The sequence below is a fragment of the Choloepus didactylus genome, chromosome 11 (assembly GCF_015220235.1).
Source record: "Choloepus didactylus isolate mChoDid1 chromosome 11, mChoDid1.pri, whole genome shotgun sequence".
Lineage (NCBI taxonomy): Eukaryota > Metazoa > Chordata > Mammalia > Pilosa > Megalonychidae > Choloepus > Choloepus didactylus.
In genome coordinates, this window is record NC_051317.1 from 15,738,623 (window position 1) to 15,752,940 (window position 14,318).

The following is a 14,318-nucleotide window of genomic DNA, read 5'->3' on the forward strand; positions in this document are numbered from 1 at the left end:
TCGACTAACCTTTCAAGAATGTTAGGTCTTTGTTCACAGAGCTTTATTTTTGCCACCTACAGAGTATTGTTCTGTGTTTCGTTTGGTCCCCTTCTTTCCTCCGTCCCCCTACAAAAATACTGAAGCATACTTTTACAATATTAATATTTTCACATTATCTGTAAGTAGTACAAATGCAGTATAAAAATCTGAGTTGGGATTCCAAGATCATTGAGCCATATCAGTCAGCAATGTTCGGTAGTGGGAAAACATCAAGATTGATTAATTCTGTAGTTCAACCTCCTACCTCCATGATAATATTGAAAGTGGTAGGTAAACTGTTACTGAAATTGAAGGCCAGTCTCAGTTAGTAATAAATAAAGGATTTGATAGAAAAATTGGAGTTAGGATAGCTTTTGGTTTAGGAAAGACTGTAGTCCTTAATTTTCTGATATAACTTAAAACAATTAAGAGTTTAAAAAATAGTTGTACCAGTTAGGGGTACTTTTCTGTTGTCTTACATCATATGGGAAGGGAACAATTGGAAATGGTATTTTGAACAATAGACAATATTTTCTGTGGTTTTAACATTAGGTAGCCTCAGTTTGGACTTAACGCAGTTTTTCTGTCTGTACTACATGTAAAAAAATATTTTAGGTATCCAGTTATAGTTACCTAACTTGATCTTTTTTGAGTATCCAGAATTATTCTTAGAAGTAGAAGCTTTAAAAAGAACTATTGGGCTTCTCCTCTTCCCCTGTAAAACCTGGCAGTAAGTTGCTTTTTTATTTATTTAATATTCTTTAATTTTTGACTGAGATAGCTAGAAATTGAGGTATAATATTTCAGCGCAAATTCTTGATGGTTATTTTTATAAGCAGAAAGTGTTATGTTTCAGCATTTAGCATTTTAATGTTCCCTCTTGAAAAGTAAAGAGGAAAACAGAAGGTGCGTAATCCAGCATAATCCTCTGTGTAATAGTTGAAGTCATAAATAAAATGCGCATAAGCATCCCATATGCATATGATATCCTTGGATTGAAATAGGGTATACATTTTTTAAGTAACCAGATCACTCTTTCTGAAATTTTGTTACTTGAAGAAGAGTGGATAAGAAAGCCTCTGATTTTACATGTCTCTGATTTCAGTTTTTCCCTATTCAAAACTAGGGTCTTTTCTTTACTCTGCTTTTAAGAGTATGTGTGTGGCTGGGTTTGACGGGGAGGTGGTGGTGTTAGTGGAAAGTACCTTGTCCCTCCCCCTGCCCCATTTCAGTTGGATATTTGTATTTAATATTTGCTAAAACCAAAGAAAATGCAGTTTCCCTAACTCAGATTATATCTTTTTAAAATGTTATTTCATTATATAGTTCTTTTAGTGGCATAGTTTGTAATGGTGCATTTAGTATCTTATATAGTAACTGATAGGTAATACTGGCTTTTTTCATTTTGTCTAGATAATATTACTAATTCTTTTGATTTCAGTGCATTATGGCATAATAGAAAACAGGCTTTGGAATTGGAAAATCTAACCAAATTTGAACATTTATTGCCATTACTAATTTTACCATCCTCAGTGAGTTTATTTAATTTCATTTCTTTGCTAACATGTTGCTATTATAATAGTTTTCCTTTCTCATCACTCAATTTTTTATTTTATTTTATTTTATTCTATTAATTTTAAAAATTGTTAGAGAGAAAGTAGCCAGTGTTAGGGTTGTTATGTTTGTTCTGTACTATCCAGCACTTGCTATATTGGTTTCCTTTTTATGTTGTAGAGGGAGTACTGTAGTTTTATTTTTTGGCTTAGCTCTGTAGCTATTTTATTGCTGAGATACTATAAAATCAAATATAATATTTGCACCAGGAATATTAACTCTTCCACATTATTGCTTGGATTAAGATATTTTCTCATTGCTCTGTGTTTTGTTTTTAGATCAAGAAAAAAATATTTTTTGATAGGTGGACTAATCATTTTTTCCACCTGCCCACACCATTCCTATAGTGCCTACAGTTTTCTGTTTAGCAATGAAAATTATGTATCTATTGAATTTGGGAATACTAGACATTTTGGTTTTTGACCATCTGTAAATTTGATACCATTCACAAGATGTAATAAGAAGTAACTTGGTTTTAAAATATGAATATCAAACCTATCAATTGGTAAGCTTGCAAATAAGAATAATATGATAGAGGCCATCCATCCCTGATGAAAAATGCACATCACATGGTTCATTATCAAACTTTTAGAGCAAGTATTTTAAAAATTCTTTTCCTTATGTTTTGGCTACAAACATAAAGAAGGAACAGATTTTCCTGGTTTAAGTGACTTGTTACCTGAGGAAACTTTCTTTTTCAGTATTTGCTTTATAGGTATTTTATAGTTAAAACTTTTTTTTTTTGAAGATTGCTATTTTGCAGGGAGCGTACTAGTTTTACCTTCATTTTAAAAGTGTCTTTTCTCATATCTTGTGGCGTTGACAAGAGGTGACTTTTAAATATAGATTTTGATGTTGGAAATCATTCTCCCTAATACAGTTTCTAAAAATAATGTTAATTCCACTATTAGGTACTTAAATTGTTTCCTCTGGTTTTACATACATAGCAATTGGTATACATATTTTGAAATGTATACATATATTTTAGTTACTCATTTGTTGCACTTAATACCTTGATAAAACAAGATGTTGAAAGTACAAATAATACTCATGTGGTCTACCATGATGCTTAAATTGTTATAAATAGATGCTTATAAATAGTTAAAATATAGCTAATGTTGATATAGTACTTGATTTATATTTTTAATGGCATTTAATGTGTTTCCCTTGGTTACAGTATAATGTTCATGGGAAAGAATTTGGAAAATACAGGAAGGTATAAAGAAAAATATACCATTATTTTAAAGCCATTACTGTGAACATTATCTTTGTTTCTGTTTCTTGTTGCCTCTGACTATTTCTCTTTCTGTCTGTGTCTGAGTGTGGGTGTATGTATGTGTGCATATGACAAAACACACTTTTAAAGGTCTAAAAGAAAATACTGGCAAATATTTTACTGCTCTCAGGGTGAGGGAAATCTTTGTAATACGCTTAAACAGAAAGAAGGAAACCATATAAAAATTTTAGATGCATGTCACTATTTGAAAAAAGAATAAAATTAAAGAGGCAAAGTGGGAAAAATTACGTTGATCTTTGTTTCAATTTCCTTATTCCTTAGTTGGCATTTATCCTGGATTATACTTATACTTGACACTAAACCTATATTTTGTTTTATTTAGCAAAGCGTATTCTTGAATTTTTGGCAGGAAAAAATATCAGTAAAAAGAGGCTCTTAAAGTTTTTTTCCTGTCACTCATTTTACTTATTATTCTTAATGCATATTAGAAGAAGCATTGACCAGCACAACATTGTGAATGCAGTTAACAGCACTGAAATATATACCTGAATGTGATTAAAAGGGGAAATGTTAGATTGTATAGATGGTAACAGAATAAAAATAAAAATCCATGGAACTACACTATGTAGTGAACCCTAAGTTAAACCATGGACTTTAGTTAATAGTACAATTATAAAAATGTGCTTTCATCAGTTGTAACAAATGTTCCACACTAGTACAGGTGTTGGTGGTGGGATGGTGTATGGGACTCCTGTATTTTATGCATGATGGTTCTGTAAACCTACAGCTTCTCTAATAAAGGGAAAAGAAAAGAAGAAGAAAAAAGAAAAGCAGCACTGACCATCTGTAAGTAAAAGCCCCATTTTAGCTTTTTTATTGAATTGATTTTTCCTCTAAAAGCTGGGCCCAAACTTACCAAGTAAAATAGCTTGGTAGTTCATCAGTAGCAAGTGATGAAATAAGCTAGAAAATGGGGAGAAAGAGGTAGGCAATAATGGACATTGATAATTGCAAATCGAATAATCAACCCTTGACTAAATGAATGTTGTTTACATTCACACAGCCATAGAAGCATGTTTACAGAACTTGAGGATAGGAACATTTAGCAATTGACATTAAAGATCCAGTGAAAAGCGTGCTGGTCTGTCCAGAGTAAAGTATTCTCATTGGACAATCTCTTAGTCCTGTCCTACCTTTTGCTGGGGTGCCAAGAGAAGCAAGTGTAGAAATTGGTAAAAAGCACTGTGGAACAATTTTACAAATATAAATACTGTTTGCATTTGTAGATTTTATCCTTTGAAAAAGCAGTGGCTAACAATTGTTTTTCAAAATGTGAGCAGCTTATTTTCTTTGTTCTTTGGTTTCCTTCCTTTCTTCCTTCTTTCTTTTCTTTATTTTATTCTTTTTGGCCTAAATGGTGGTGTTAGCAGTTGTATTGCTGAACTGTCCAGTAATAGGTACTGTTTCATTTACACATTGTGATCTTCATTATCTGTCTTTGTCAGAGCAGAGATGCCTACTTCTAGTCACCTCTTTTCACCATCTTAAGCAAAGAGAAAGTTAACATAATGAGTAAACTAGGACACATGTGAGGAGGACCAAGCTTTCTGTTGACTGTTGATTGTTCTCAAAATTATAGATAATTTTTAATGCTAGCAAAGAAATAGAAAAAATTCCAAAAATACTGCTACATTTCTTAAATTTACTTTCATTCTTTTCCTTTCTTTCCTTCATTATTACATTTTCATGTCTGTATATGTTTGAGGAAATTAAGTACAGGTAAAAACCTGGATATTGAAAGCAGTTATTGGTGATCAACAGAAATATTAACAATTGTTGGAAGTTTTTGTGGATTCATAGCTTTCTTTTGATATTACTGCCAAGCTGGTTTAAAATAGTATTCAGAAAAATTTTTCAGTGTCATCAAGAGTATTCTTGTTGGCTTCTCTAAGTGTGATACTAATTGCATGAAATGAAATAGAAGTAGAAAAAGCCTATATCCAATAACATAAGGTCATGATTGCTCTGTACTTTTCTTTTAAAACTGAGTGCAAAGAGATCATTTAAAAAAAAAATTTTTTTTAAGTTACGAGTTTCAATTTAGGATTGGTGAAACTCCTGAAGTTACTTGTTAGATTATAGTGTTACTCCAAATGATAGGAAACTTGATATTTTCCTATGATTTTCTTTGCAGAACAGATCCTAGACCTTTGTCTGAATTTTATGTCTTTTAAATAAACTGAACTGATGAGAGAGCCCCCTCTAGCGTCGGAAATAGACTGTCTTTAACCATTTATGTCAATCATAGGAAATTTTAGGAATTAAATTAGTTGTTCCTTTCACATCTGGACATAAATTTTATATTTTTCTTTTCTTTTTGTTTGTTTTCTTTTTTTAAAAAGGTCACCTGAATTATGGGTAGGGCATGGAATGAGGGCAGAAGAAAACATGGGAAAGGAAGGATCAAAATGCCGTTTCTACCTTTTTAGAAAGTTATTTTTAAATGACCTGGAATACAACCAAACTGTACAGCATATTTTGTTTTTGTTTTAGTTTGCATTTGTTTCTGAATTAAGTGCAGCTTAAAAATACTTTGTTTTGGAATTCTTGATGCCATCAGATCTCATTTTGAGAGCATTCTTTCTAGTCAATTTTGTTGGAAAATGGCTTTAAAATAGAGCTTGATTGTCTTCATTTAAGTGTTCTAATTTTGTTACTTTTTGTTACTTTTTGTTATTATAGTTGCCAGATTCTTCTGTAGATGTATTTTATAACTTTATTGTGAGTATGTGTAATGGCATATTGTCATTTTACATAGTCCCCATTGTTTTTCAACCAAGGAATTAAGGAGATTTAAAAATTATTGGCTCTCTGCCACTTCTCCCTCTAAACGTACAACACTCAAATACACGGGCCTTCAACTAAGAATCCTGTGAATGGTTATGGAAACAGGATCTTTCTTATTTGACCCCATGGGCCTTGTAGCTTGAATAAGGAAAGTAGTGTTCTGAAAGCTATAGCTTTATGAAGGTTCTAGTAAAAATATTTCATGTACATGGATTGGAGACTAACTCCTTTCATGTTGTTCTCCACCAAATGAAACAATGAAAACAGTTTTCAAGTGCATTCTTGGTAATGAAATGGTTGGGTGAATTATAATCCCAATTGCTATTGTTCATTTTGACATTTTTAACTGCCTAAACCACACATTCTTCAGCCACCAGGATAAACAAAAGCATTCTGAAATCCATCATTTTGTGGCATCTTAAATTGCAGACCTGACATTGGCTGCGTTGGTTTTACTTTGCTTCTGTTGTTGACAAAATTAGAAAAAAAAGTTATTTTTCTTCTATATTTATACTTAGAGTTGCCAGTAGAATTTTTACTGAATTTTTATGAAAATTCATTCATTAACAGTTAAAATTTGCAGGAGGCAGTGGTGATTTGGGGTTTATTTTAATCCCAGGGAAAAAATTTGAATTTATTTTATCAATCTGGTTGATATTTTAGGAGGCAGCTCTCTTCATGATTTGAGAGCAAATAGGATTTCACTTTTCTTCCTTAGTAGGACTGTATTCTGAATATATAAACCTAGGTCCCAGATTTATTTGACATTTTGGCAAGTCACACTTATATGCATAATGCTTCTTCTAAAATTTGACTCAAAACTGTTTATTGATCTCTTCCTACGTAAAGAAATTGTAGTGTTTGCACTAAATTTGGAATTTATATTTTGTATTTTTCGTGATTTGCATGACAATTTCAGCCAAACCGTCCTTATTTAAAAAAAGTAGAACTTTTTGATGACTGAAAAACCATACACAAAAGTGTATGTATGTGTGTATGAGTAATAGTTTCCAAATTGTGATTTTTCACTATTTCTAAGACTTAATTTTAGGTGGAAGATTTGAATTACCGTATTCATAGGCATCTGTGATAACAATTGTTTGGTAGTAATTGGAGCATTAGAAATCAAATGAATATTCCTGGAGTATGTCACATTTTCACAGTATTTCTTTATTCTTTCTCAGAATGTCTTCAAATTCTTAAATTCCTGTAGGCACAAGAAATTCAGTTTTAACAACCAAATTTTTTGCCGTCTCATGTCTTTATTTTAAAGTATTTTTCCAAAGCAAATTATTTCTTAGAAACACATTATTTAACCTTTAAAATTCTCATAATAGATGGTTATTATCTTTAATATTAATAATAGGTAACATTTATTGAGCACTTCTTATATGTCAGGCACTGTGCTAAGTATCATTCGATATACTGTAAAATCCTTTGAGATATAGGTATTCCTACTTATTCCCATTTTACGTTTGAGGAAGCCGAGATTCAGATAATTGAAATAATTTTGGAAAAGGTCACAAGGTAAGTGATTGGAGTCAGATCTTTTTGATTCTTTGTCCCATGTTCTTGACCATTGTTGGACTCTTAAGGAAATGTTAAATACAGTCTCTTGATGGAATGTTATCCATCAAGTGGATAAAAATGAGGATTATAGTAACTATGTAATGACATGGAAAAATGTGTATGATATAATAAATGAAAAAAAGATTTAAGAAATTACAATTAAATGTTCATAGTGGTTCTAAACATCTTTAGAGAATTCATCTGTTACATAATTTTGTTCATTAATTTACAGGATTTTTATCAACAGGAAACAAAAATGTGTAAACCAGATCTGGTCAGTTCAGTTGCCTTTTTAATTTAACCCAAAGCCATTTTTTTCTGGACTTATGCCAGTTCTAATGTCATCTCTCATCTGTATTCTTGAAGGCTAATGGAATAATAAAATCTTCTTAAAGATAACTTAAATGTATGATATAGTATCCTCAGGGTAGCCTGTGCACGAAAGATGTTTTGTTCCCACCCTGTAGAGGTATCTCATTAGAGCACCCAGTAGTATCATTATTAAGTTTTCATGTGTTTCTCAGTTTTGATGCTAATCTTTGTGCGTATGTGTGTACATTTTTTTCCTCTGCAGCACCAATGTGGTTATGAATTATTCAGAGATCGAGTCTAAGGTTCGAGAAGCAACGAATGATGATCCTTGGGGACCTTCTGGGCAACTCATGGGAGACATTGCCAAGTAAGTGATAATTTGACGCAGCAGTGCAGAAAGAATCCAAGTATCTTTACCCAGAAACATGACATTTGCTTTCGGTTTTAAACTGTTCAGCTGACAGATATGAATTTTGCGTAATCATTCAGATAAGGATATTCCCTTTAAAGATCATCTCTAAAAAAGTAAAACAAAATTTTTGTTTTTCAATGAAGTTTAGACTTAACTGTAGCTTGGTGAATGCATATGAAATAACTTGAAGTAAAGTTATGAATATTTTTTTCCTGATGAACATCTGGACCATTGTGTGAGTAGATATAGGGCTTGTAAAGCATGATATAAATTATAGTGGAGCTTTAAATGTGCTAAAGTATTATGCAAAATATAGGAAAAAACATTTTTAAGGAAGTGTATCATCTAAATTTTTTTTGAATTAAACTTATTAACTTTTTTTAAGCTCTTTGGGAAAAGAGTTACTTAGCACCAGCCTGCCATCTACTGTCAAAATTAACATATTGCAAATTCTTAAGTAATGTATTTTTTTCAGGGCTACATTTATGTATGAACAGTTTCCAGAACTGATGAACATGCTTTGGTCACGAATGTTAAAAGACAACAAAAAGAATTGGAGAAGAGTTTATAAGGTATGGACATAAGTCTGTTTTTATTTGACACGAATGCTTGAAAACACGTTTGAAACTTAAGTTGTATGTAAATAAATGATTTTGAAGCACATTAAATCTTAGAATATTCTAGTACAGGTACAAGAAGTAGAATTCCTATTTGTGTTCTGTTTTTCTAGTCAAAATAAACAGCTATTTATGTTTAATGTAAGGTGTTTAAAATTAATATTAGTAATACTTCTGAATTCTGAATATTGTGCTTTTGTTAAAAATTTTTCCTACTAAATATAATTTGTATATATAAAAATATGATGGATCTATGATATGCATATTTAATCTATGAGCAATTAACATGAAAACCCCAGTCTAATGTGGTTTGTCATCTCTACATATTATTTGCCTAATTTGTAGCTTCTTATTATCACAGTTATTCTGAACCAAAAAAAAAATATTTGACATATTAGTTTAAAATACAGTAATTAGGGATTCTAAAACATTTAAATTCTAATGTTTTAAGTTTGCAAATAGGTAGTTTTTATCAGATTCCTTTCATTTTATTCTCATCTCATATTCAAATTCTAAAACAAGGTAACTATTGAGATATATTCACATACCATGTAGTCATCCACAGTGTACAAGCAGTTGTTCACAGTACCATCATGTAGTTGTGTATTCATCACCACAGTCAATTTTTAAACATTTTCATTACTCCAAAAAAAAAAAAATAAGAATAAAAATAAAAGTAAAAAATAACACCTAAAACATCCCATCCCGCCATGCCACCCTACTTTTCGTTTAATTTTTGTCCCATTTTTCTACTCATCTGTCCATACACTGGATAAAGGGAGTATGAGTCACAGGGTTTTCACAATCACACAGTCACACCGTTTAAGCTATATAGTTTATACAGTTGTCTTTAAGAATCACGGCTACTGGGTTGCAGTTCAACAGTTTCAGGTATTTCCTTCTGGCTATTCCGATACACTGAAAACTGCAAAGAAATATCTATATAGCACGTAATAATACCCTCCAAATGACCTCTTGACTCCATTTGAAATCTCTCAGCCACTGAGACTTGGTTTTGTTTCATTTCTCTTCCCCCTTTTGGTCAAGAAGACTCTCTCAATCCCACAGTGCTGGCTCCAGGCTCATCCCTGGAAGTCATGTCCCACGTTGCCAGGGAGATGTATACTCCTGGGAGTCATGTCCCACGTAGCGGGGAGGACAGTGAGTTGTAAACTACTTTTTTAAAGAAAATATTTCTATTAGGATGAGGTTTTGTGCCCCTCAGTTTTACCAACCATCCTTAGATTTTCATGTATATAATCGTGTTTAAAAGGGGGATGTTTGTTCCAAGTAAGGTTAAGTCTTTTTATTTTTTTACTCTATGGGTACGTAATTTTTAAAAATTGAGATGTTACTCATATACTATAAATTCACCTGTTAAAATGTACAATTCATTGGTTTTTAGCATATTCACAAAGTTCCAGAATATTTATCACCCCAAAAAGACATCTTATTTTAGCAGTTGTTCTACGTTTATCTTAGCAAAATTTTCTTAAATGCCAATTTTTTTTTCTTGTTTGTTGACAGCAAGTTTTTGAAACAAAAGTTATATAATTTACCTCAGAAACTAAATATTTAACTGGAAAAATACCATGGTATCATATTATTACCAAATGTTCTCTTTAATAACTGATATTTCTAGGAATTCATGGTTCCTTAATGCCCAAATGAAAATTCAAAACCGAGCCAGTTTCTCCAGGCTTATTCTTCATTTTCAGATATTCAGATATTTTTGAACTTCAGAATTTCTGATTTTTTGTTTAAGCTTTTACCACATGGTATCCAGTGGATAGTTTATGATTGTTTATTATACTTGGTATAAGAAGAGCTTCAAATTGATAATAAGTTCTATACTATGTGTGTAAAGTCTAGTGTAAGGTAAAGAAAGTGCCCCTCCCCACCCACATGAAGATTATTTATTTGTTAATGTTGGAGTTATTTTTTAAGCACTTACCAAAGCTCTACCAGAATTTCTTTAGTGAAATCATTTGGTGCTTTGTATTTTAACAGTCGTTGCTGCTCCTAGCTTACCTCATAAGGAACGGATCAGAGCGTGTTGTTACAAGTGCCAGAGAACACATTTATGATTTGCGATCCCTGGAAAATTACCACTTTGTAGGTGAGCAATAGAAAACCTTATAAGCAAATTAAAACAGTAGTTGGAGTTGTCAGTCACCTGAACCAGCTTAGAAGCTTCTCTGCTCTAATTAGAATGTGACTGTTGCTGGTTGTGTGACGAGCGCAGAATCCAAGACATGGGGCCCTAGAGTATTAATTAGTGAAGACAAGAACTTGCAGAAAAGACTGGCTAATAACAACAGAACCAACACAACATGAGTGTTCGGGTTTATATTAAAATATGCACTGGAGACTGGTCCCCTGTGGTGTCCATAAAGGAATAGCTTTAATCATATGGGAAGAAAAGGTTAGAGCTCCAAAACACACACATCTGTTTGAAGCTGGGGTTTTTTTTCCTCCCACCAAATAATATTTACTGTACAAAGGCAGCAAGGCCAGAGTGTGTTTTGAATGTGAAAGAGGCTAGAGAATGAAGCACATTTCATTTTGTAGCATACCCCAAGTTGAAAGCACTTTAAAAATTCAGTTTTTCAGCCACACTAAACCCTGATAATTAGTGTTTCCATACTTCTGTTGGTGAAACCAAGGCATGTAGGTGCCTTTCACTCAGAAAACATTAGTTTTTGTTTTGTTTTATTGAAATACAGTAGAAAAGAAAACTTTTATGGATATGAGTGTTTTTTATGGTCATCATCAGTAACCCTTTTCAGTGGATCTTTAATTGACCTTGCATATTATTACCATTATCTGTATTCCTTTTTAGCTCTGTAGAATTTATAAGCCAGACTTTACAATTTGCTGAAGAGTAGATGACAAAGTTAAATAACACAATTTACCTCTTTATTATTTTTGAAAACATTAAAGTTGGTTTCTTATAATGTGGAAACTTTAATATGCTTTTTTTTTTTTCGGTCTTAAGGGGTTTGATACATGTTAAGTGAATTCTTAAGGTTTCTTTCCCCTTACCATTGTCGCAGATGAGCATGGCAAGGACCAAGGTATAAATATTCGCCAGAAGGTGAAAGAATTGGTTGAATTTGCTCAGGATGACGACAGGCTTCGTGAAGAGCGAAAGAAAGCAAAGAAGAACAAAGACAAATATGTTGGGGTTTCCTCAGATAGTGTTGGAGGATTCAGATACAGTGAGTATCAAAGACAGCCTGCCACCTAAACATCAGTTTAGCTACTTCGGGAATATTAAAGACCAAAATGCCATTTTTTTTTTTCCAGGAATACATAGAATACTAAAATATATGTAATACTCATTTTTGCTCCTACTGCATGGATCTTAGGAATATTCCTGTCTACTTTTTATTTTTGTGAGCTCAGGAATATGATTTAACCCCTAATGATTAATTAAATGACTGCAAACTTTGAGTTGACATACAGAATAAAACAAATATATACCCTCTTCTCTTAGGGTTACCATTCTTAAAAAAAAAAAGATAAGTTTTTGAACTCACAGTTTAGAACATAAAAATAAAAAGTCTGATGAAGAGATTCATCTTCCTAATTTAAATCACAATAGCCTTATTTTTGTCTAGAAATAGATAAGCTTTCTGTAAGTCTGTCCAATCCCAGTCTCTTTTCCCTTAATTAATCAATGTGTAAAGTGTTACCTTGACATAGAGAAAGATGACTAATGATACCATCAGTTTTTCATCTAGGCCTATTTTTTTGGTAATTCCTAATATATTTTTATTATTCCTAATACTACACCTAGAACATTCATTTTTCATGTTCACTTTGAATGTAATAGTATAATGTGGTTTCCCTAAAATAGGACACTTAGTGCTTGAAATAGTACAGAAATAAGGAGTATTTCTTTCACAGAGTTGTTCTGTCTTCCTGTGAGCTCTGACAATCTTCTGGTAGCTTTGTGTATAGATAGACAGGCCAGTCCAGTGTATCTTAGCAGGTGCATGTGGGGCTCTATAGCACCCCCCACCCGTATCTAAGTTTGTTTATGTATGAATTATACTCCTTCTTTGGAACCATGTAAAAATCTTTGATTTCCTTTTTGTGATTACTTGTAATATATCTTAATATCCTCACTCCTCTGCTTTCCTCCCTCAAAGAAAAAAATATTGCACTTTATTTACTGTTGAAGGGTGCTTCTAATAGCTGAAAAGTTAATTTCTGAATGTCTCAGTATCACGTGAAAGTCAGTTCTTGAATTGGGTAACACTGATTTTTCTTAAAGTTTTTAAATAAGTTTTGGAGTTTTTTGTTGGGTGGAGCAAGAGGTTTTGAACTATTTGACTAAGTAATTATTTTATTTCTTCACTTTTTCAACATAGTTATAGCAATTTAATGTGTTTTTGGTAGAAATTGCTGTTTAAAACTCATTTTCTCATTCTACTTATTTGCATCCATTTTTTTTTTACCAGCACAGTATATAATTACATCAGATACATTTAGAATATTGAGTAAGTTTTCAGACTCAGTCACAGTGAACTACTTGCAGGATCTGCATTAGAGGTAGAGTTGACCAGCTGTGTATTTGCATCACATTCTTTGCTAAATTATTTTTACTGTTTTTTTTAATTATTCAGGCACTTAAACTAATCAACTAGCTATGTTGTGTGGTTTTTCTATTTCGACAAGATGTCTTACCAATATCCAGTATCTTAAGCACTAATTTAGTATGGTGTTAAAATCCTTAAAATCTTGCAGAAAATTTTATTCATACAGTTTTCTTAGGCAATTCAGCAAAATGATTTTGTTCAGTCACCAAAGGGCTTCCATATTATCACAACTTGTTAACAGAAACTCAAAACAAAAGCTTGGTTGGCCCGTTTTGATTGTTTACTGTTTCTCGTTGCTCTTTTCTCTCCAACCTGCCTCAGTTTTCAGTGTTACCTTTTGTTTTTTTTAAACTTCATGTAATTTCTCTATAACTTCCATGCTCACTCTTGTGTTGCATTTAGACATGGAAATAGAAGGGTTCCATTTAGTGCCCATAATTCCTATCACTACATTAGGTCCCCAAGGGCAGGGACTAAAACAAATCTTGACATTTTGGTTTGAGATTTGTTCACTTCCATGCTCTATTCTCTTCATTTTTAAATTCCAACAGGCTCCTTGGGTTCCACCAGTTTAAGCATAGGACTTGATAGAATAAGTTATCACTATTCTGAACTATCTGAGCATACTTTGTTAGTCTAGTATGTTAGTTCGACTATACTTTTCTTTTTACAGTAATTTCAAAATGCCTTTACATGCTGTAAAAATCTATCGAGTTATTTTTCTAGTTTGATATTAAAGAAAGATGATTACAGGGTCCTTTCAGCTTATTGGGGCATGCAGCATTCAGAGTAGTTTCTTTTAGTTTGTGTTTGTTAAGAGACTGTTACTTTCCAATACTTTTCTAATAATTAAAAAGCCGTTAAGAGACTGGAAATAAATATAATGCACTAAGTGACTTTTGTGAAAACAAAAAGATTGCCATTTCTCTTTCGCCTTATGTAGCTTGGGTTGGTTTTTGTGTTTTTCTGCTACTCCTTTCAAAAGCATTTAAGAACTTCTGAAATGCTATGCTTAGCATTAAGGTTGTGTGAGTTTTCATAAACAAAAGCTTTTGAATCTGCGTTCCTGGCACTTAATGACT

The 14,318-nt window shown here is 32.3% G+C and overlaps 1 protein-coding gene across 4 annotated transcripts in view; it reads left to right on the plus strand.

Annotated features, from left to right (window-relative positions):
* Positions 1-14,318, plus strand: part of CLINT1 (clathrin interactor 1) — a 75,769-nt gene that overhangs the window by 37,463 nt on the left and 23,988 nt on the right. For all 4 annotated transcript variants that reach the window (XM_037798843.1, XM_037798844.1, XM_037798845.1 and 1 more), the window contains exons 2-5: positions 7,863-7,967; positions 8,488-8,584; positions 10,640-10,748; positions 11,686-11,850. In XM_037798843.1, the coding sequence (XP_037654771.1) occupies positions 7,863-7,967; positions 8,488-8,584; positions 10,640-10,748; positions 11,686-11,850 (476 nt within the window). The remainder of the gene's footprint in view (positions 1-7,862; positions 7,968-8,487; positions 8,585-10,639; positions 10,749-11,685; positions 11,851-14,318) is intronic.